The sequence below is a fragment of the Acipenser ruthenus genome, chromosome 28, assembly GCF_902713425.1.
Source record: "Acipenser ruthenus chromosome 28, fAciRut3.2 maternal haplotype, whole genome shotgun sequence".
Classification (NCBI taxonomy): Eukaryota; Metazoa; Chordata; class Actinopteri; order Acipenseriformes; family Acipenseridae; genus Acipenser; species Acipenser ruthenus.
In genome coordinates, this window is record NC_081216.1 from 19,799,397 (window position 1) to 19,819,876 (window position 20,480).

The 20,480-nt window shown below is 36.6% G+C and overlaps 2 protein-coding genes across 7 annotated transcripts in view; one reads left to right on the plus strand and one right to left on the minus strand.

The window, feature by feature from the left end:
• The window catches only part of LOC117434748 (tubby protein homolog), a 56,968-nt gene extending 49,487 nt beyond the window's left edge, over positions 1-7,481 (plus strand). For all 6 annotated transcript variants that reach the window (XM_034057385.3, XM_034057386.3, XM_034057389.3 and 3 more), the window contains 5 exons: positions 874-986; positions 1,417-1,531; positions 3,106-3,204; positions 3,704-3,875; positions 4,528-7,481. In XM_034057385.3, coding sequence (XP_033913276.2) covers positions 874-986; positions 1,417-1,531; positions 3,106-3,204; positions 3,704-3,875; positions 4,528-4,661 — 633 coding nt within the window. In that variant the 3' untranslated portion in view covers positions 4,662-7,481. The remainder of the gene's footprint in view (positions 1-873; positions 987-1,416; positions 1,532-3,105; positions 3,205-3,703; positions 3,876-4,527) is intronic.
• Positions 7,482-9,565: 2,084 nt separating this feature from the next.
• On the minus strand, positions 9,566-17,267 carry LOC117434861 (protein RIC-3-like). Its single transcript, XM_034057532.3, has 6 exons — positions 17,047-17,267; positions 14,743-14,945; positions 13,270-13,348; positions 12,460-12,553; positions 11,688-11,833; positions 9,566-11,261 (listed from the first exon to the last, which is right to left on the minus strand). Exons 1-6 carry the CDS (start codon positions 17,162-17,164, stop codon positions 10,795-10,797), a joined length of 1,107 nt encoding a protein of 368 aa, XP_033913423.3. The 5' UTR covers positions 17,165-17,267; the 3' UTR covers positions 9,566-10,794.
• Between the last annotated feature and the right edge of the window lie 3,213 nt (positions 17,268-20,480).

Below are 20,480 nucleotides of genomic sequence, written 5' to 3' on the forward strand. Positions count from 1 at the left end.
TGAAGAGGTTCCTTTTTTGCCTCGTGTCTAACAGCAAGTCACACCTTGGCATGTACAGTATCTTATTGCTGAAGTACGGGACTACGTCCCTGTTTACATCAACCATCCTGGATTTGGTTGTCATCCCTAAGCTGCCTTTCATTCATGAAATCATTAATACTGTACATATTTAACTTTTTAATACTGAGATGCAAAACCTTATTTGCATCAGCAACTCCTTACAACCATGCTGAGTATATCTATACAGTCCACAGAAGTGGACTAGAATAATATATATATATATATATATATATATATATATATATATATATATATATATATATATATATATAGTACAGCAATGTTAAAGTACTATAATGAGTTTGCCCCAAACAGTGTTCTGTAAGTTGTTCTGTAAGTCTGATACACAATTCAAGTTGAGTGGTACTGTATTTCAAACATCTGGTCTTTATAGCATCCCTAACGCTGGTACTCTTTATAAGCAACGTTACAATTAAAAATATATTAGCCATTAGTGCATGTGATAATGTAGCCTTTTCTGGGTTGCTCACTGCTATGTTTAAAACTGCTGTTTTGCTCCTTTGTGCTTACATTTTTTTCCCCATTACTGAAATAAGAAAGCTTGCTCCTTGTCTATTACACGCATCATTTGCATATTTCACATCATCCCATTTAAACTCTCATCGCAATATTGTCCCCAAAAGTGATTGCGCTGATATAATTACGGGCTGTGCAAATGTTCATGATTTGAGTCAAATACCAGGAAATTGAAAATCAAGAAATCTGATTGATGTAACTGCCTCATTATTCCATTATATGAGGTCGGTCTTTGCGGCTGACATTTACAATGTGGTGTGATCTGGGTTTCTGTAGGTGTTCCTATTGGCTGGAAGGAAAAGGAAGAAGAGCAAAACCTCTAATTACCTCATCTCCATAGACCCCACTGATCTGTCTCGTGGTGGAGAGAGCTTCATCGGGAAGCTGAGGTCAGTAGCTGTTCAGTAATCCCTGTTCAGTTTCATGTGTAACCTTCATAAATACATGCAGGCCTGGTGAAACAGATTGCTGTTGGTTATAAACACACTGTTTTCGGTGCCACAAGCAGTATTAGCAGTAGCTGGGGCTTTAAGGAGATGCCTATCTGTCTTTCTTTAAGAACGTAATTAGCCCCAATTGTTATTCTCTCCATTGTTGTGACATTTCAATTAGAAGTTGACCTTTGAATATAGTTTTCAGTTGCCTGTGCAATGTGTTTTAACTGGCTAACTGCCACTTTATATATATATATATATATATATATATATATTGAATGTACCTTCTTAATCTATAGCATTTGTAAAGTAGAGCTTGCGTAATTCTAGCAGTAAATGATGTTGCACAGTAATTACATTGTAATTTGCTTATTTTATTCGTCAGATCAAACTTAATGGGGACCAAGTTTACTGTGTATGACAATGGGGTGAATCCCCAGAAGACCACCTCTAGCTTGGAGACAAGCAAGCTGCGTCAGGAATTAGCAGCTATCTGCTATGTAAGTGCCCTTTCATACACTATTATTAAACACTAAACAAGGGATTATAAGCAATTACTGCAGTTAATGAACGGCAAGTACGTCACCGAAGGCAGAAGCAGGTGCAGTCCCCAGTCCCTTGGCTCTCTTTACATGATATTGAGAAAGAAATGTACTGCAGGGAATTGTCTTTCATAATAGAAAAGAAGGTTGCCCACTCATCTTATTCTTACAAGGATATTGTTAAGAACCTAAAACCTATATGTTTTACTGGTCATACATTTTAGCTATATGGGTTTATGATGGAATTTTATAAAACATATAATGTATTTAAATAAATGTGTTTTTTAAACTCAAAGCAAGCTATTGTTTTAGCAAGTGTATATTTTGCATAGGACTAGCATGTCAGTTGGGTGCATCTCTTAGGAATGCAGTCAGCACTCACATATCCGACCCTATAAAATGTTGACTTCAGTAACGGTTAAACGAGTGTGACGCGTATCTGATTATTTCATTTTGGCCCGTTCCAACCCTTGTCCGTTTTTTCAGGGAACACAAAAAAAAATACAATGTCAAAAATACATAGCTGAAAGGACTGTGTTTTAAAAGAGGTAGGCTTCCATTTAGATGTACTGTAGTTGGTTTTGTTGGTACAGTACTATATTTCCAACAGAAGTATTTTAATTCAGAACGATATGATTTTGAAAATATCACTTGCCAAAAGAGACGACTGGACACGTGGACTGTAATACAGTACATACTTTTGAATTCGGTACATATTGCTGCAGTATGTAAAATTCCCCATTTACGGCCCAACAGCAAAATGAAATCAAAATGTTACCCATGCACAGAACTGCGTAAAATGAAAAAGGCGGTGCAATTTAGCAAAAGATTAAAAAAAACGACAACAGTTTCCAGAATTTAAACAGTATCCACAGTATTCAAAATTGCAGAATGTCACAGTTCACTTGCAAATGAAAATGCACAAAAGCTACTAAAGATCACAGATTTTAAAAAATGCATCACAGTATCTAAAACAGTTTAATGATTAACTTTTACATTACCGTAGCTTGTGTCTTCGCTTTGTTTTTGCTGTATTTTTGTCATGTGAAATTGGAGGAAGCGCTGTGTAACTGCGCAATAAAGTCAGACTGATTTGGCATGCGAGAAAAAAACAAACAAAAAAAAAAACCTAGGCTGTGATGGCTAAACAAGTACTTTGTAACACTGAAGAGATGGGCTTTGTATCAGAAAACTCGTTACAGAGTCGGAAATCGCGTGTGACGGGTAAGTGCATTAATTTGTTACATATATATATATATAAAATGGGGATTGAGTGTATTCTTAATACAAGGGTGGTAAAATGCGACTGACGTGTATCTGAATAACGGCTATCCGAGTGCTGACTACAGAATCTTTTCTTTTAGTTCAAATGCAAATACAAAGCAATGAGACCCCCGGTGGTTAAACTGTGAATAGCAGTTCTAACTTGAGATGAGCAGTATTCACTAGAAATGTGTCCAGAACTACATAACTAATGCACATATTTTGTACATTTGAAACAAACATTTCTTTACTTTTTTTCATTTTCGTAGGAAACAAACGTCTTAGGTTTCAAAGGGCCCCGTAAAATGAGTGTTATTATACCTGGAATGAATACGGACCATGAAAAAGTTTCAATCAGACCACAGAATGTAAGTCAGATAAGCAATTCTGCTTTATATTTTTAATTGATCAACTGCAATCCGGGCCAACAATCTATTCATTTCTAGATTCATTTTAAAATGTCATTGTTATAACAAGAATAAGAATATCAATAAGAATACATCTACTAGTATTTCCTCTTGCTGAAATAATTCATGACTGTAATGTAGAGTTATGTGCATTACTGTACCTCACTGGTAATGTCATGATAAGGACTATAGTTATGATCAGTAACAGTTATTAGAGGTTATTAGACCAAAGCAAATGGGGTAAAGCACAATCCAATGTATTAAATGAAGAGCTTGGACCTGTCATGCTGAACATTAAGATGGAGGTACCACATGATTATGACGCCATTTACTGTCAATGAGGCTCACATCAGCTAGGGACGACTGCACAGCTTCCAGCAGCAGATTTAACATTAACCTACAGAAAGTAATGCTTCTTGTTTGTTTGTTTTTTTTTCAATTTTTGCAAATGTGGGCTAAGGATCATGAGTCACTGCTGGCAAGATGGCAGAACAAAATCACAGAGAGCATCATTGAGCTGCACAATAAAACCCCGGTCTGGAACGATGACACCCAGTCTTACGTCCTGAACTTCCACGGCAGAGTCACGCAGGCGTCAGTCAAGAATTTCCAGATCATCCACGATAATGATCGTAAGTGTGGACGCTTGCTGCCCCGGCCCCTGCTCTTTGCTTCACATATTCATGGTGGTGGGTGTCTCTGCTACCACTTTCATCTCACTTCTCTTGAAGTGGTGCATGCAGGTTACCAATCAGTTGCCCTGTAACTTCTTTGTGATTTTCTTTTACAATATTTCCTAAAAACTACCAAATGGAACACTGTGTTTAATGGCTAGCCACAGAGAGCAGTTGCACATGTCGAAAAAAATGAATTTGTTCAGTTTCTTTTCATGTAGCGTAATACTGCTTTTTATTCCATCTTCTGATTTTTTTATTTTATTTTTTTTTGTCTTTTGAATTAACGGTTAGTATTATTAGCACAGTAACATTTTCAGTTAACAAGATGTTCCCTTTCTTATACAATGCATTTACCATATTTTACAAAGTCTGGCCATACTCTTAATAACATACTCTATTAATTCTAAAAGCAATAACAAATATTGCTAATACCAGATGAATTGTCCCTTGCACTATATATTAAACTAACATCATCATGTACTGTATTTACTGTAACATTATGTCCAAGTAGATCAGCATTGAAATTGCTATGTGGTAAGTTATGCTTAGAGGTACCTGATGCCAGTCTTCTTCATACTCAAATACTTTTTTATTGTTATTATTTCAGCTGATTACATAGTGATGCAGTTTGGTCGGGTGGCTGAAGATATTTTCACAATGGACTACAATTACCCCATGTGTGCGATTCAGGCCTTTGCTATTGCCCTCTCTAGCTTTGATAGCAAACTGGCCTGCGAGTAAAGAGCAATAACACCCCACCCCACCCCACCCCCATTCCCACAGAACAAACCACGCTTTACATGGAGGCAGCCCACATTTCACACACTGCCTGAAATTCATTACCTCTCCCTGTGAAAACACTACAGCTTCAGAGAGTCAGAGGAACTGGAGTGTAGAAATGTCTTGAAAACAGGGAGCTGATGTCAAAATGACAAAATGTGGGGGCTCCCGAGTGGTGCATCCAGTAAAGGCGCTCCGCGCGGAGTGCAGGATGTGCCCTATAGCCTGGAGATCGCAGGTTCGAATCCAGGCTATGTCACAGCCGACCGTGACCGGGAGTTCCTAGGGGGCGGCGCACAATTGGCTGAGCGCTGCCCGGGTAGGGAGGGCTTAGGTCGGCAGGGGAATCCACGGCTCACTGCGCATCAGCGACCCCTGTGGCCGATAGGACGCCTGTGGCTCTGCAGTGGAGCCGCCAGATCTGTGTTGTCCTCCGGCACTATAGGTCTGGTGGCATTGCTGTGGATCTGCAGTGCGAAAAATGACGGCTTGGTAGGAGCACGTTTCGGAGGACTCGTGTTCCAGCCTCCGTTTCCCGAGTCGGCGGGGGGGTTGCGAGCAGTGAGCCGAGGATACAGATAATAATTGGGCATGCTAAATTGGGGAGAAAACCGGTGTAAAAAAAATTGGCAATGACTAAATAAAAAAAAAAAAAAAAAAAGACAAAATGTGGTTTAGAGGGATGTCTACTACAAGAAACCCGTAGATGGATGAGGTAAAGCACAAACAGCAATTCACTGATTCTGCAAAATTATTATCTTGCACTTCATGCTGGATCATTACTGTGCTTCGATCACGAACATCTTGTTGATTTGTTGCCTAAAGAAGTCCAGTAGATTACGAACCTCTGATACTATTTTGCAGGTTTAGCAGTATACATGTAGTATATGACTTTCACAATTCATGAGAAAACTAGTGATGCTCAAGGTTGAGATTTCTGTTTCAGTGATCTCTCAAAGGCATAGGCAGCATTCGCTCACAATTTATTTTTGAAAAATGGTTAGAACCTGTCAGTATATTTGGCAGTTTTTTTAAAAAAAATTTATTTCAGTGCAGGAAATGACACACAGAGCAAGATGAGATTTACTGTAATCACAGAACTGGATCAAGAAAAACAAACATTGACAAATTCTAAAGATTTGCAATGGTAATTGATTTTAACATTATTATTATGTTATCATAAATATCCTTGAAAACAATTGTACTCTTGTTTTTAATGAGCAATGATAAGTCAACATGTAATGGTTTGTATATACATTATTTGGTGTTCCTAGTAAAAAAACTGTGAGTCATGTGATCTGGCTCAGGGACTGCAGGGGTTTAGGAGGAAGATTATGTGGGGATAGCACACCTCATTGAGATTCAGCCACTGGCTAGGCACCCAACAAGTGCAGACAAGGACTCACAGTAACAATGAAGCAATGAAAAGAAAAATTACAGGTATGTTATTAACACGTGGGGTCATGTAACGTATATTTTCCGGAACCCTGTTACTTACTCTTTAAGATCCAGTTGGCACCAAACCAAAAAGAGTTATCTTAAATGCAGTACATGCAACCTTTGACATGCTGAATACTGACAATGTAAATTTTACGTAATTGTAATGTTATGTCAAAATATTTTTTTAAAGCTATATAATACTGTGTATTGTACAGTAAATATTCAGTTGCCACACACTAAGTTAAGGGCCTTATTGACTGTGTTGCCTATCTTTTAGCATTGCACAGGGGAAGCTGTTTCTAATACACAAAACTATCTGAAGTGCACGTCAATTTAAATATAAATTTGTCTGCAGCCTCGTATGGGATGCTTGTTGTTTAATTTAATGATGTTTTCCTTTTTGAGAATTAACATTTCTAATCTGTTAGCCTCAACCCAGACTAATACATATAAAGGAATTATAAATGGATGAATTATGCATATTACATATAATACTTTCTCCAGCTACATGTGTAAGTGATAAAAACACAATCATTGTGGCGTGGCCAAATAAAAAACAAATGTGTGTTGACGTACATCTGAATGTCATATGTACTGTATATCTTTGAATAACATCATTTGTTTTATTTTTGTAAAATTATCCTAACGGATATTTAAAATCCATTTTGTGCTTGATTTTTAAATGTTGGTAAAGTTGTTTAGTAATAAGGAACGGAAATGTTAGAATTTGAACAGGAGGCCAGATGGGAAGGTTTTCACCTACCTTTTAAATGTTTATTTAATTTGAAATCCCCTAGTGTGTACAGTCACATATTTTAGAAAAGGATTTTAAAGAGAAAGTTATACCTAGCTCTTCTTTTTCGGTTTACTGCATTTTGATTGAAAATACACATTTCACTGTGTAAAGCACGGTAGCTGTGATTTTAAGATGTATGTAATATAGATGTAAATAGTTTGCCTTTGGGAATACAGAAAGGTAATGCAATGTTATATTTGGAGTCATTTCATAATTGTTATTTTTTTATTACTGTATTAATGCTAGGCAGAAATTAAAAGGTTTGATGCAGTTTTAGCTTCCCACAGATAATTTTCTAGCAATCCTAAAAAAAACGTAAATGGACATTCTTTTATAATACCATTACACTCATTTTGCATAAGGAACAAAACATGAGCATGTACTGTTCTTTTGATTATATTTGCACTCATTAGTTCATGGTGTACACAGTCTATAACACCAGTAATACAATAGTCTAAACAAAAACAGTTTAGAGCAAACTTTGCTAAGTAAGTCTGGGCACCTAGTATTAAACTTATTTTATTATTATTACTTTTAATTATAATTTCTGTTGAATGTAAAGGATAGTCTTTTTTGATTACCTGTCTGACAAAAATTGTTTTTCAAATTCAGAGCATACTACAGACTTCAAACCTCAAATTAAACAGCGAAAGTGATCCCACCAGCTTGTCAGGTGTTTTTGCCAAGGTCTTACAAGCTTATACTGTCCCCAACAAGGTTGGTTTCTAGGTTTACTGGTGGAGTCTTGCACACATTGAAATTGCATATTGGATTCAATCTATGGCTTCTGTAACGAAAGCACTGCAGTTGTTTGTGTGATGAGGTTAAAAGCTCTATAGCTACATGTGCAGAGGAGCCTCTTTTGCATAGTGGTTAAGACACTCATTTATGGTGTACAGTATGCGATCGCCAGTTCACTTGTCAGTTTGTTTTGCAAACTTACTTTTTTTAGTTTTTTGTAACCCATGTTTTCAATGAAGGATTTCAGGGTTGGTCTCGTATTACAGGAGATGCTGATGTTTTTTCTGAAGCCAAGCCTTAGCCGTATGAACCCTCTGCACACCGCAAGTCTTATTTCAGCAATTCACAGTCTCACAGCTCTCATGCAGTTGCCTACAAATAAAGGATTTACAAACATCGAAACAAACAACATTCACATCAAAAGGTTAATTTTCTACATGAAATATTAAGAACAAATGTTGGTCCTACCTTTCTCTTCTGTAATGCCTTGAGCAAGTTCTGCTGTTTTGCACAAAAAAATGTCTTGTCCTGTGGTCAAACCTATTTTGTGTTTTTTGTATTTGGACATCTAGATTATACTGCAAAACTGTGCTTTTCATAGAAGTAACTTTTTAAACTTTACCAAGGAAAACAAATGGAAAAAATAACTGTGTTTCATGATGTATGTGCAACAGTTTAGTATTTTATTGTAATTCATGTAAAAGGTGTATGCTGTTCTATGTACAATGTTTGTTTAAATACAATATATATGTGCTGAAGAAAATAAAAGTTTAAATGATAATGTTAACTTTTTCAATTCTGCATCATATTTTATTCAGTTTGCTGATGATTACAGTTGGTACAATTACATTTCATTACTGTAATCTGTGTTGGTTTGGGCGAGGGGTTGGTAATCTGTTTTTATAGTAATTAAATGTTTCCTGAAATAGTGTTCACCAAAACTCTGCTTGTAATTTGTACTAAATTGCTCTGAAAACCTCTTTGATGTAGGACAAACAAAACAGAAGACATTTCTTCTTTTGAAAATGTTAAAAGTGAGAAAATGAAAATTCAAAATGCAGATTCAGTTGCACAGTAATTACTGTACCAAGTATATACCCATACAATGTGGCATCTTAAGTTCCAACAAATGCATTATGTACAGGTTTTTATTTTCTAACAATGTGTCAGGATGTGAGTGGTGCAGGAATGAATCAATGGGTGTAACTACAAAACAACCTTCCCATTTTATTGCAAATGTTATCCTCACTACCAACAATGGTATTGTGGATGATAGACGGTGGGATTGCAGTCCCAAACAAAAGAAGGCTTCCCAAATAATAAACAATAATCGCACATTATGATCCACAGGTGCACACATGGGTTGAGAAGGTTTGGCAGTGTAGATGCTCTGGGGGTCGTGCTGGCTCTGTTGCTTCAGCTACCAGAGAGGTCTGCCAAAATACAAAACATACAAGCAGCGCTCCGGCTTGTCAGTGTAAGGGGCCATACTCACGTAGCTATGTTCCCTTTGCACTGCCAAACTCCTCCCCATGATCAGCACCACAGCACGCTCTGTCCATTCGCCGCACACAACGCAGCTGATCACAATAGAGCTGCTTACAGCTATGACTTCTGGTTCTGTCCTACCATTGAGTCAGCCCATCCCTGCGTCCTTCCTGGTCATGAGGTAGATTTGCAGTTCAGATTCATTCTCTCCCATTCACACAATCATTTGATCATTTAAAGCTAAGAACACAGAACATATTTAACTAGGGGTCTTCACTGTAAATCTGGAATAAATGAAAAGAAAAGGGTTACAAACTGTCAATGAATCAATTCATATTTAATGCACAAATAAACTATTCATAGTTAGTCATAATGTAGACTCCGTTAGTAGGAAAAAAAAAACACATGCAATAAAATGCAGTTTTCTAAAACAAATTTATTGAGTGTAGCGATGAGACGGAATTTGTAAGCATTTGTATCTGGCAATTCCATAGGCACTGCTACACTGAAAACATACAAAGTATATTGCATTCCACATGGACTATGAATGTGAATATGAATACAATTACTCTAGTGTTAAATCACTCTTAGTTGTAAATGATTGTGCTGCAACATGCAATTTGCATTTCCTTATCTTTTCTAACATAGATTTTTAAGTCCTCGTACACATTACTGAACGTGATCTACGTTCTGAAAGATAAGCTTTCACAATTTATTATGAAAACCACACTGACTTAATAACACTGTAAATATCCTTGTGTTATTTCCTAAAAGACCAAGACAACATAGAGTAATTACATAAATAAATACATAAATACATTAAATAGTTATACAGTACATAAACTCAGATTTACAATAAAAATAACGGAAATTTACCAGGAATCATTTTAATTATTTAAAGAATGACAGTGTTTAGAGCTAAAGTGATTTAAATCGATTAAAAAAGTAAGACAGGGTACAGGACATTTTCAAAATAATTAGTGTACATTTATATATAGTACAGTTAAACTGGTTAATATATAGTCGAAACACAATCAAATTTAGGGGGGTAGGGAGTGGGTAGGCACTTCACTTGTATTTAATAGTGGAAAGGTGTGAAGTATGGGGAGGGTGGAAATGGCTGCATCACTGTAACTAAAACTAAAGAGAAGGCTGTAAGAGAGCAGCAACATGTTAAAAAGACACATCATTTTTCTTGTTTCAAGACTGCATTCTTTCTGTCTTACTTCATGTGGGATTGCGCTGTGAGTTCAACTAAAGAAAAGCTTAGTGTTGCATGAAAAAAAGAAGCTGTATGAAGCTACATGCATTTCCTTTGTGTCTCTCATGCTGAGATTTAATGCCATAGATAAGCAGCTGCATACTCGTACCCTACCTAGGACACCATTTAAGTCAATTAAACTGAAACATATCATTGTCTTGAAATGTCTACATATGAAAGACAAGCAAAGCACAAGAAGCTCTTCAACAGAAGGCGGCAGGAGGCAGTGAGAATATATTTCTAGCGCTAATGAAAGGTAAGAAAATGGAATTTCAAACCTTGGCTAGCACGCCTATTATTTTGAGACTGAAAAAGAAAGACTCATGTACTATGGATATACGTTTTAGGTTATCCTGTTCGAACCCCATTCACTGCGTTCCTTTCCTGTTGCGCTTTCTGATCATTCCAAACGGCTCCTCTCTTGCCGTTTCGATTTCTTTGTGGTTCTTCTCAACAGTGTCCTCGGCATCAGAGAGGTCCCTGCACAGCTCCTCCTCATCACTAAAGCTCTCGCAGGTGAAGCCAGTGTTCTCGGCTATCACTACTGGGTCCTCCTCTTCACACTCGCTGTAATCCTCTTGTTCTTCATCTTCATTATAATGGGAGACATCTCTTTGTTCACAGAAGCTGGTTTGTTTCCCACTTTCTCTCTTCCCATCAATATCCTGACCTGCAGTCTCTTCCTCCTGGGCCATGGTTTCTATTTCTCCCACTCTTTCAGCTAACTCTTCGGCGGTTGGTTGATCCAGGTCAAAGCGATCCACCACAATTGTGTCGTACTTATGTCTGCAGCAGGCCGGTTCGTCATAGATAGGGAAGGTTTCCTCAGGATAACCTTAAAAAAAAAAATTATATATATATATATATATATATATATATATATATATATATATATATATATATATATAATCACACATACTGTACACTTTTTGAGATGTTTTATTTGAGTTGGGCATCTGTTTTAAAACATACCGAAAGCCAGTGTATGAAATTAGGATGTAAAGTATGTTCATGGGTTGCTTTTCCAGGCTGAATGAAACATCAGAAGCCTTTATAACCAGAAATATGTTTATAAAGACTATTATACTCTATTACATTAATACAGGTTGCTTATTAACATACAAGTGGTGCATGTTATACAAGGGGTGTGCTGTAACTGAAGGCTGCTCAGCCATACCTGTTAAACACGAAGTGCACATTCTATTATAAAAATTACACGGCCCAAAATCACCTTTCTTAGTCAGCATTTACTGTACACTACCTTCCCAATCCTCCATGTATGGGCCTTCCTCAGCCTCCTTCTCGGGGGAGATTCCCTCGATCAGTTTTACCTCCTGCATCGCCCGAGTGATTTCTTTTAGCTGTCGGAGTAATTTTTCTTCGTGCTCTGAAGTGACACTTTTAATCCTGTAATCGGAACACACCAGGTGAGGAAATTAATCATAGCATACACTGTGGACCAGCAAACCCAACCGTTCAGATTACTTTAATCAATAAAAATGGAAACAGTCATTTATAGTAACAAATACTACATTATATATCTAGTACTAGAGGCTCAAGAAAACCTGATTTCACACTTTGTTAGGTAATGAAAGGCAGTACTTTTTTCTCGCAAGTACACCACCCTATTTACAGAACACATACACCTCTTTGAAAACATCGAGGACATAAATTGAAATACAGCATGGTATATGAACTACTTAAAATGTAATAGTGTGGTGTAACCATGTCTGTTTTTTTTATCTAGAACTCTGCTAACACATGTCTTGGCCATTCAATCATATCTTTATAAAAGTTTACCACAATATTTTGGCATGCTATGTTTACAGTTTTCCCATGCTTTTTTTCCATGGTTATACTATGCATTTACCATAGTTAACCTTGGTTTGACATGTTTATTAATATGCTTTATCATACCTCTCTATTCTTTACAATGCTTACCTATGCTTTACCATGCATTCACTATTCTGTATTACACTTTGCTATGCTTTTACTATGGTAAACTTTTATAAGGGATAAAGTTAATCTCTTACGTGTCAGGATTGTGTTCCACTTTAGAGACGATCGTCTCCATCACCTCCTCTGTCTCCTTCAGTTTCTCCTGAAGCTGGGCGAGTTCATAATTCGCTGAAAAGAAGATGATTGGAGATACATCAGTCAGAAAGTGCTGCTGCTGATGTGTTTCTTTATCTCTATCATGTCCCTCTCTCGCAATCCGATTGACGAGTCAAACTAACCTTGCAGATAATAGGTCTAAGATTCCCCTGTCCTGATATGACATTACATACTCCATCCACTAATCCAGGTACGACAAAGGAACACACATAGCAACCTGTGAATTGACATGCTTTTAATGTACCTCATCAGACAAGCTCATGCTCAGGCACTTGATACTGTACTTGCAATAGGGGGCCTGTTTGCGCAGACCTCCCACTGGAATTGGAATTAAGAAGATGTACAGCTGACAGTTTAAAAGAATTGACATTGCAGGGTTTTTTGGAAAGTCACGGATGCTGCACAGGACATTTCACCAGAAGATTTGCTCTTCGAGGATTTAAACAGGGATATCCTTTCCAAGGCAGCTTAATTCTTCTTTTTTTCTCTTATAATGTTATAACAGTACACTGATGAAATCACTGTTGTTGGAACATGTGTCTGCTTTATCTAAACAATAAAACATTTAAGCCAGGTAAAAATAAATTTAAAAATTCTATTTTAGCAGTATTTATGGTTATAAAAAAGAAATATATATATAGCCGTATATATGACATAACTTTATACTGCTTAATTTAAACCCTAACCAGTATGCTGTAATTTTAAACTTTACTCTAACTAGCACTCACTGATTTTTGTTTTCATGTTTCTGTTATTTAAAGCAGGGAATCTCTGATCAGGTTTGGTATTTGTGCCCTTGGAGGTAATCTGAAAAACATAAAACATAGACATTTTCTTTAAGAGGCGTAATGTTGCGTGTGACATGTGGTACTGATGGCATTGTTATCATGGTATGTTATTATCCTCAAATAGGTGCATTACATATCAAAAGTGGAGGTGGATACACATATTAAACACATCACAAATAAGAAAAATAGAGATAAGCAAATAATAAAGATTTCAAACGGTGGGCTGGCTCCTGTTCATTCAACTGATGATGACCAACACACTATTCCCTTGAAAGGAACTGACCAAATGACGTGAATAACATGTCTGAAAAAGTGATGCCATCTTCAATGATGCTGCACCATTTTATTCTTGTCTTCTCCCAGTGAGTATAACACAAATCTATGAAGGTAGGCTGGGAAAAGATCAAGAGAACTCATTTCAGTAATGAACCTCTGACGTTAATGAAGTTTGTTCCATCAACTTTTTGTTTTAATATAATGGTCTTAAATATTTGATTATTTGTCATTATTTTTTAGATTTGGTTGAGTAATATTATATGCGGCATCATCAGAATATTACATCTACAATCACAGAAGAAGCAATATTTTAGTGGCATAACTTTAAAATAATGGGCGAAAATGCATAATGAATTCCGGCTGAATACCACAGGAATAACACCTGAATATCTTATGCACTAAGTAGTAATTCATTTTGAGTTATTTCGTCAAGATTTAAAAACATCCATTCCTAATCAATTCACTGTTTAATCTTCACTAATGTGAGAAGTGTTCATTCATGCATGAATGCATGCCTTGTACATGTGATCATTTGTTACAAAGTAACATGGAATGAATACAGGTAATTAACAGGGCTGAATTAAAAATGAATAACTTCAGAACTCAGAGGAAGTGTGATATTCAGGTGGAATCCATTATGAATTTGCAGCCATCATTTTAAAGTGTTACAGAAAAATGGAGTATGACCACTGCATTGCACGCAATATGATAGCCACTAGAGGTTGCTGCAAGTGTAGCACATTAAAAATGCTGTACACTACATTTGGAAACCTTGCAAACAGATCTGTGCAATCCATACAACTCTTTTCTGACGGCTAAGAAAACTGCATCAGAACATTATTCTGTGATAAACTCTGCTGCGAAACACATACTGAGAAATATATTGTTTAAAAGCTGACTACAGTATCTTTTTGGTATTGATAATTTTGTAACTACCCTAAAATGTATTTCACTATATTTTCATTGTACTCTGTACTGTATATAGTAATGTTAAGGCAGTGGATCAATAAATAAATAAGGGTAAAATCCCCTGCTGGGATCATAGGAGTTAAAGAGTAAGCATTTACAGTAGATCCACCACAGTATAGATCACTAACACAGACCCCAATGGCTTGTAAGACCTGGAATACAGCATACCTTGAAGAGGATGTATAGGATGTATAAGAGGATTCCAAAACCATATACTGGTATGATCTGTGCCATGAAACTGGTTCTCCCCCCTCCCGTCCCTCCTCCCCCTCCGCTGCCCCCCTTTGCCTTGGCCACAGCCTCTGCGTTGTGAGACTGGGGGAACGACATCTTTTGGCGGTGCATTGTGGGAGGGAATCGACCTGGCCCTGCTGTAAATACAAATAAATTAAAGTATTAATGAATGGAATACCCACGATGCTCAAGACAAGGGCCCACTTCATAAGTTTTAGCTGTGAAGAAAAAATGTAATAAATAATAATCATGCATATACTTATTTTTTTCGGTTAACACACTTTTATTGATGGGGTCTATTTAGTGATCTAATCGATCTTAAGACTAACTGGACAGATCTGGAAGCAGTATTTGCTGTTCTTTATTTATTTTACAGTAAATCATTAAGTTTAAGACAGTAATGTATGAATTAAACCTATTCACATACAGTACAGCCCCTCCCCATTTCTCTCCACTGGGCAATGTGGGCAAAAGAAACAAGATACCAGGGTAAGGCAAGTTGGGTTTGAATAAAGTGTTACTGAGTTCAATCATTCATTATAAGAAAAAATATATAAATACTGTATTTCCATTTACTCTATAGATACCTTTACAGCACGAGATGCAGTTTCAATGTGGTATTACTAGATACTGTTAAGGTAGGAAACAGTTTGATGCCAACTCCCTTGACAAGGCCGAAAATGAGGTGGAGTTTGGGGAGGACTTGTACTAATTGTAGAGAAGTAGGTTTAAATGTATCTGGCTGGATTACTATTGGTAGCTGGCTGAAGGCTGACATAAGTTGTTATTGTCTGTCTACCTGTCTTTTGGTGGTGGTTCAAAGATTTGTTTGTCAACCAGATTATCATATCCGCAGGTGTATTTTGAGTTTCCTGTTTGAAACTTTGCGTATCTTTACATTCTGAGACTCAGGGGGTCTCCAGTCACAGTTCAGTCCATAGCTTAAAATACGGTTGTCAGAGTGTTTATCAATACAGGTCTTTTAACATGGTTGATAATAATAAAAAAATGTATTCTTACTTATCTTATCTTACTTATACTTTTGCAGATTGTCTTCACTGGCAGCCTGTGTAGTGGTCACTGCCCTCTTTTCAATTATATTATGTTTTTTAATCATTTAGCTATACTTTAACTATTTTCCACAGGTTACATAGCATTGTGGTGATTCCCGTTTAATCGTACGTTTAGCAGAATAAGATATATTTAAAAAGAGTGTTTTACCTTCTTTTTCCTCACAATGATTAACAATTGGTGAGAGATGACCTGTGCCCCGTTTTAAAATACCCAACAAGAAGTTTATACACAACCATCCAGCAGGTATTGGGACAGATGATTTAATGCAGAACATTTAACCAGTATACCCACCCCCCCCCCCCCCCCCCAAAAAAAAAGTATCCCCAAAACAGATTTCTGTCACAGTGACTGCCAAGAAAGTCTCCATAAATGTCATACTTGGAGAAGGGTAGTGTCTATCTAAAGAAACTATTACACTTTATTTAACAAGTGTTTTATTTTTTGTATTTCAAATTAAATTGAATCTTCTGTTATGTTTAGTGAAGTTTACTTAAATATTTGATACTCAACAGGAAGTCACCAAGCTTTGAAAAACGTGCCCAAAGTGAAACCTAATTATAATCAATAAAAGTATTTTTATACATATATTTGTTTGGCAATGGTCCCAACATCTGATATTTAGAGGTAGGAGTGCAATACAGGGGACAGAGTGGGGCATAAACAAACGAAAATAAAAACCATGACAGGGGTTGTATATGGCTTTATTGGATTAAGGTAAAACAAAACAAACAAGAACCACAAAATAACGTTTATTTGGGTATCTAAAACAGATGGTTACATTATGAACACCGGGCGTGGAAGGATTAGAAGGGGGTTAATATTAAACGGTAATTCCATTGGATTCTATTTATGACTTATCAAACTTGTATTTAGGTATACGTTTTAGAAAACAACTGCTACTGACTATTGTTTAGAGAGACTGTCGTGTTTCTTTTATGATGACGTTTTCCATACCGTGCAATTTCAATTTACACCAGTCGAATTTAAAATGAGCCATGCTGAACGTGTCATCGTACCTTTATTGTTTTCAATCATTCCAAATTGACAATTACTTTATACACGGTTGGATTTTCCGCTGCAATTTTGTTTTTAAAATAACCATTCTAGACAGAAATATTGAGGGAGACAATGAATGGGGCGAAATTGTGGCATTTGAATCCTTACCCTCCTGCTGTCCTGCTTCCTTCTTCCCCCTGGATAAAAGCATTTTGGGAAGGAGCAGGGAAATACAGAGAACGAGACAGGAGACGAGTGTCACCTTCTGAAACGTAGACATCGACATCGTTTTGATAAAACATATAATCAGAAAGAAAAGCAATGTCTTTCCTGATCGTTTCTTCGTTTTCTTCCTGTGTTTTCCGGAACCGGGGAAGTCATGTGGTTACTTAGCCACGTGATCTCTAGACAGCAACATGCACGGCATAATAAGCAGGTGTCGGCGAGGTGAATTACGGTAACGTTTATAGTATAATTCCTTATCATAGTAATACCTGTACTAACAAAAAACATATTTACACAAGTGTTTATTTAAGGGGAACCTAGATAACTAAACACATATCGATATTTAAAAACAGAGAAATTAACAGGATTTCACAGAAAATTCTGAACTTTGAATACATATTTAAGATGTCGATCTTCAATTAAAAGTGCATTTAATGTCGAAACACCAGGTGAAGAGGGGCCATGATCAATAATGAATCACAGTTTCTTTTAGCAGTCTGTCTGAAACCTAAGGCAAGTGAAAATGAAGGGAAAGGGGTAATCAATCACCCATGCATTTTCTGCACGTTTGCATTATGTGCTCACAATGGCTGCGCTTTCTCATCGATTCCTGCAACTTGGTTACATTGTAACTTCATCTGTGGTAATACATATAGCTCAGAATGAACAAAACAAAATCGCAGGAATTATTTATTTCTCTGCCAGAAGAGGGGGGAATCTGTGAGATATTGTCATGAACAATATACATCCCAGAATAAGTGCGATTTATTGTAAACCAAACTGACAGTTCATTTTAAATGAAGTGTAACTGGACAGTATAGTATATATATGAATGGCCACAAATACCTCTGTGCTGTTGGTTTCATGCTGCTCCAGATCATGCTTGATTTGTTTGTCTCTGCTTGACTTTCCCATACATTTTACTGTACCTTAAATTGGATTACACAGTATGTCAGCTTTCTCTAGTTCCAGCAGATGGCAGTGCAGCACACAGTATTTGACTAAAAAAATATCAGTGATTTTCAGGCTTCCCCACGCTGTAGTTACATTTATCACTACGAATTGAGCAAGTGCAAAGTAAACGTCTGTTTACACATAATGCACCAAATCAAAGCGATTTTCGAGTCCCAGTTTGTCATTTTAATGGGAAGTAACACACAAATATCAAATCTCAAAATATGATTTGTGCTTATTTAAAATAATACTGTGTTGTGTTCAGTGCTTTTTCCTAAAACTGTTTGAATCCAACAGTGATAAATACAATTCGGATTTGTGACCAGATCATGTCAGGTCTATGAAAGTAGCATACCAAATATACAGTACCCAGACCAATACTCAATGGGTTTAGTTGGACTACTGTTATCCCAAAACATTCTATAAGAAACTGATTCCACCGTCTCCCAACAAGAATGAGATCGCATCATAGTATCTACCACACATTCATCAGCTTTACCACATTTTACATTCATTAAACTGGACAGGTCCAATCAAAATAGCAATCAAACTTCACACGCTTTGATCCATTCACATGAGTAGCATACAGCTGACTTTAAACCCATTTTATATGGTTTATTCACTGTTAACCAGTTGAGGGTTCCTTTTCTCTGTGATTCTTTTGGAAGTTGTCATGGTGATACACAACAATACCATGTAACAGGATGCTAGCCGAAGATTTTTAAATGATTCAATTTATAACTTTAATGAAAAAAAACTGGATAATGGGTACAATACTTTAAATTGAAAAAAAAAAACTGGCTCTATGGTGCCAAGGACACAAAGCTTTATGTAAGTCATGCCATACAATAAATTACTGTAATTATTAACTTGAAAACATGTGTAAATGGAGAAAATAAATATCAAAGTTATCAGTAACACCTACTCAATAGATGCATTTTAATAGCTTATTAGTTAAACATCCCCAGGTGCTTGAGATGTAATGCCTGGGTGAAGAGAGGATTTCTTTTATAATATCGCAACAAAGTGTGTATTTTAAAAGCGAGCATATTCAGTCGCCTAACATGCAGTAAAAGGTTTTTCCATATTGGACAGCTCCTTCCCTAATTGTGTAATGCAAACTATGTTTCCCACTGAAGTTTCAGTAATGGCCCTCTATGTCTCTTTCTGTAATGATCTATGAATAAGCAGACTGCTTTCTATCTGGGGAAAACATGGGGAATAGGTACTGCATTTACATTATACTGTATTACCACAATTCTTGAGCTGCCAGCATGTGGATGGAGGATAATAGGTGCATGGAGTGTATCAGAGTAGCAGGGGTCAACAATAGCATGATGATATGGCATGTCTGCATAATGTGAATTTATTTTCTTTTGTGGTGCAAAACCGTACATTTCCTATTTAGAATCCCCCCTCCCTCCATCCCTCTAAAAATACAAATAATATCTTAACTATAAATAAACAAATGCATTAAAGTAATTGTAGCTAACAAAATAATTCCATGAATCTTAGCCATTTTGCACTACCATTAGCTGCATATGTCTGAACTAGCACACGTGTATTTTCATTTTAAAACATGATATCGGGTAGTCCTTTACATTAAAGGAAACCCTTGGTAGCTGTGCCTTATTCTTGGGTTATCTGTTTGCATCTGTACTCCCTGGGTCATTTCACCTCTTCTGGGTCAAAGCATGTTGGCTGAAAGCATACCAGTTAATAGGGGAAGCAGCTGATTAGTTATTGACAGGAAAGAAGCCAGTGAAGGAGTGAGGACAATTTTGAAATGAAAATACATGTGTGCTACTGTATAACATGTGTTTCTTTCAAAACTTCACATTTGAGGCGTATGCAATGAATAGATGTCAGCTACAATTACTGTAAATATAGATATAGATATATAGATATATATCTATATAAATAATAAATGGCACCCTCATTGAACACAATTGCTGTTAGAAATAGAAATGGTTGTACATGGAAGTAGTTTGTTGCACAGTGTCACCTTACGAAGGTGTGGTAAACCAGGCTCATGTTGTATTTTTTTTTTTCTCATCTAAAGCAAAAATGTTGGGTTGATTAAAGGCGTGGGCTTTGGCATGTTTTGTTAAAACATTTTTAGGATTTGTTGTTATATTGAGACAAAGCAGTGCTCATAAAGCACATACCGCACTGTAATACAACCTCAATTTACTTGGTCTTTATTCAGAGAACAAATCCAATTGTAAAAAAACGAATAAGATGCATTGATCATTCAAGAGGCACTCTGTAATATAGTCCTTGAAAGGCATGCAGGCTCTTGTGGCCAGTGTGTACATTATAATATCATGATTTCCTCAAGCTGTAGTGCCTTTAAGAGTAATCAGCAAGGTATAGATTACATTGAAGACTATATAAGCAATGTTTTTGTTAATGGGAAAAAA

Coding starts and splice junctions, on each gene's coding strand:
- LOC117434861 (XM_034057532.3), bottom strand. CDS start 17,164: ATGTCGATGTCTACGTTTCAGAAGGTGACACTCGTCTCCTGTCTCGTT. Junction 14,946..17,046: donor GGAAGCAGGACAGCAGGAGG/GTAAGGATTCAA, acceptor TTGTATTTACAG/CAGGGCCAGGTCGATTCCCT. Junction 12,554..13,269: donor AAACATGAAAACAAAAATCA/GTGAGTGCTAGT, acceptor TCTTCTTTTCAG/CGAATTATGAACTCGCCCAG.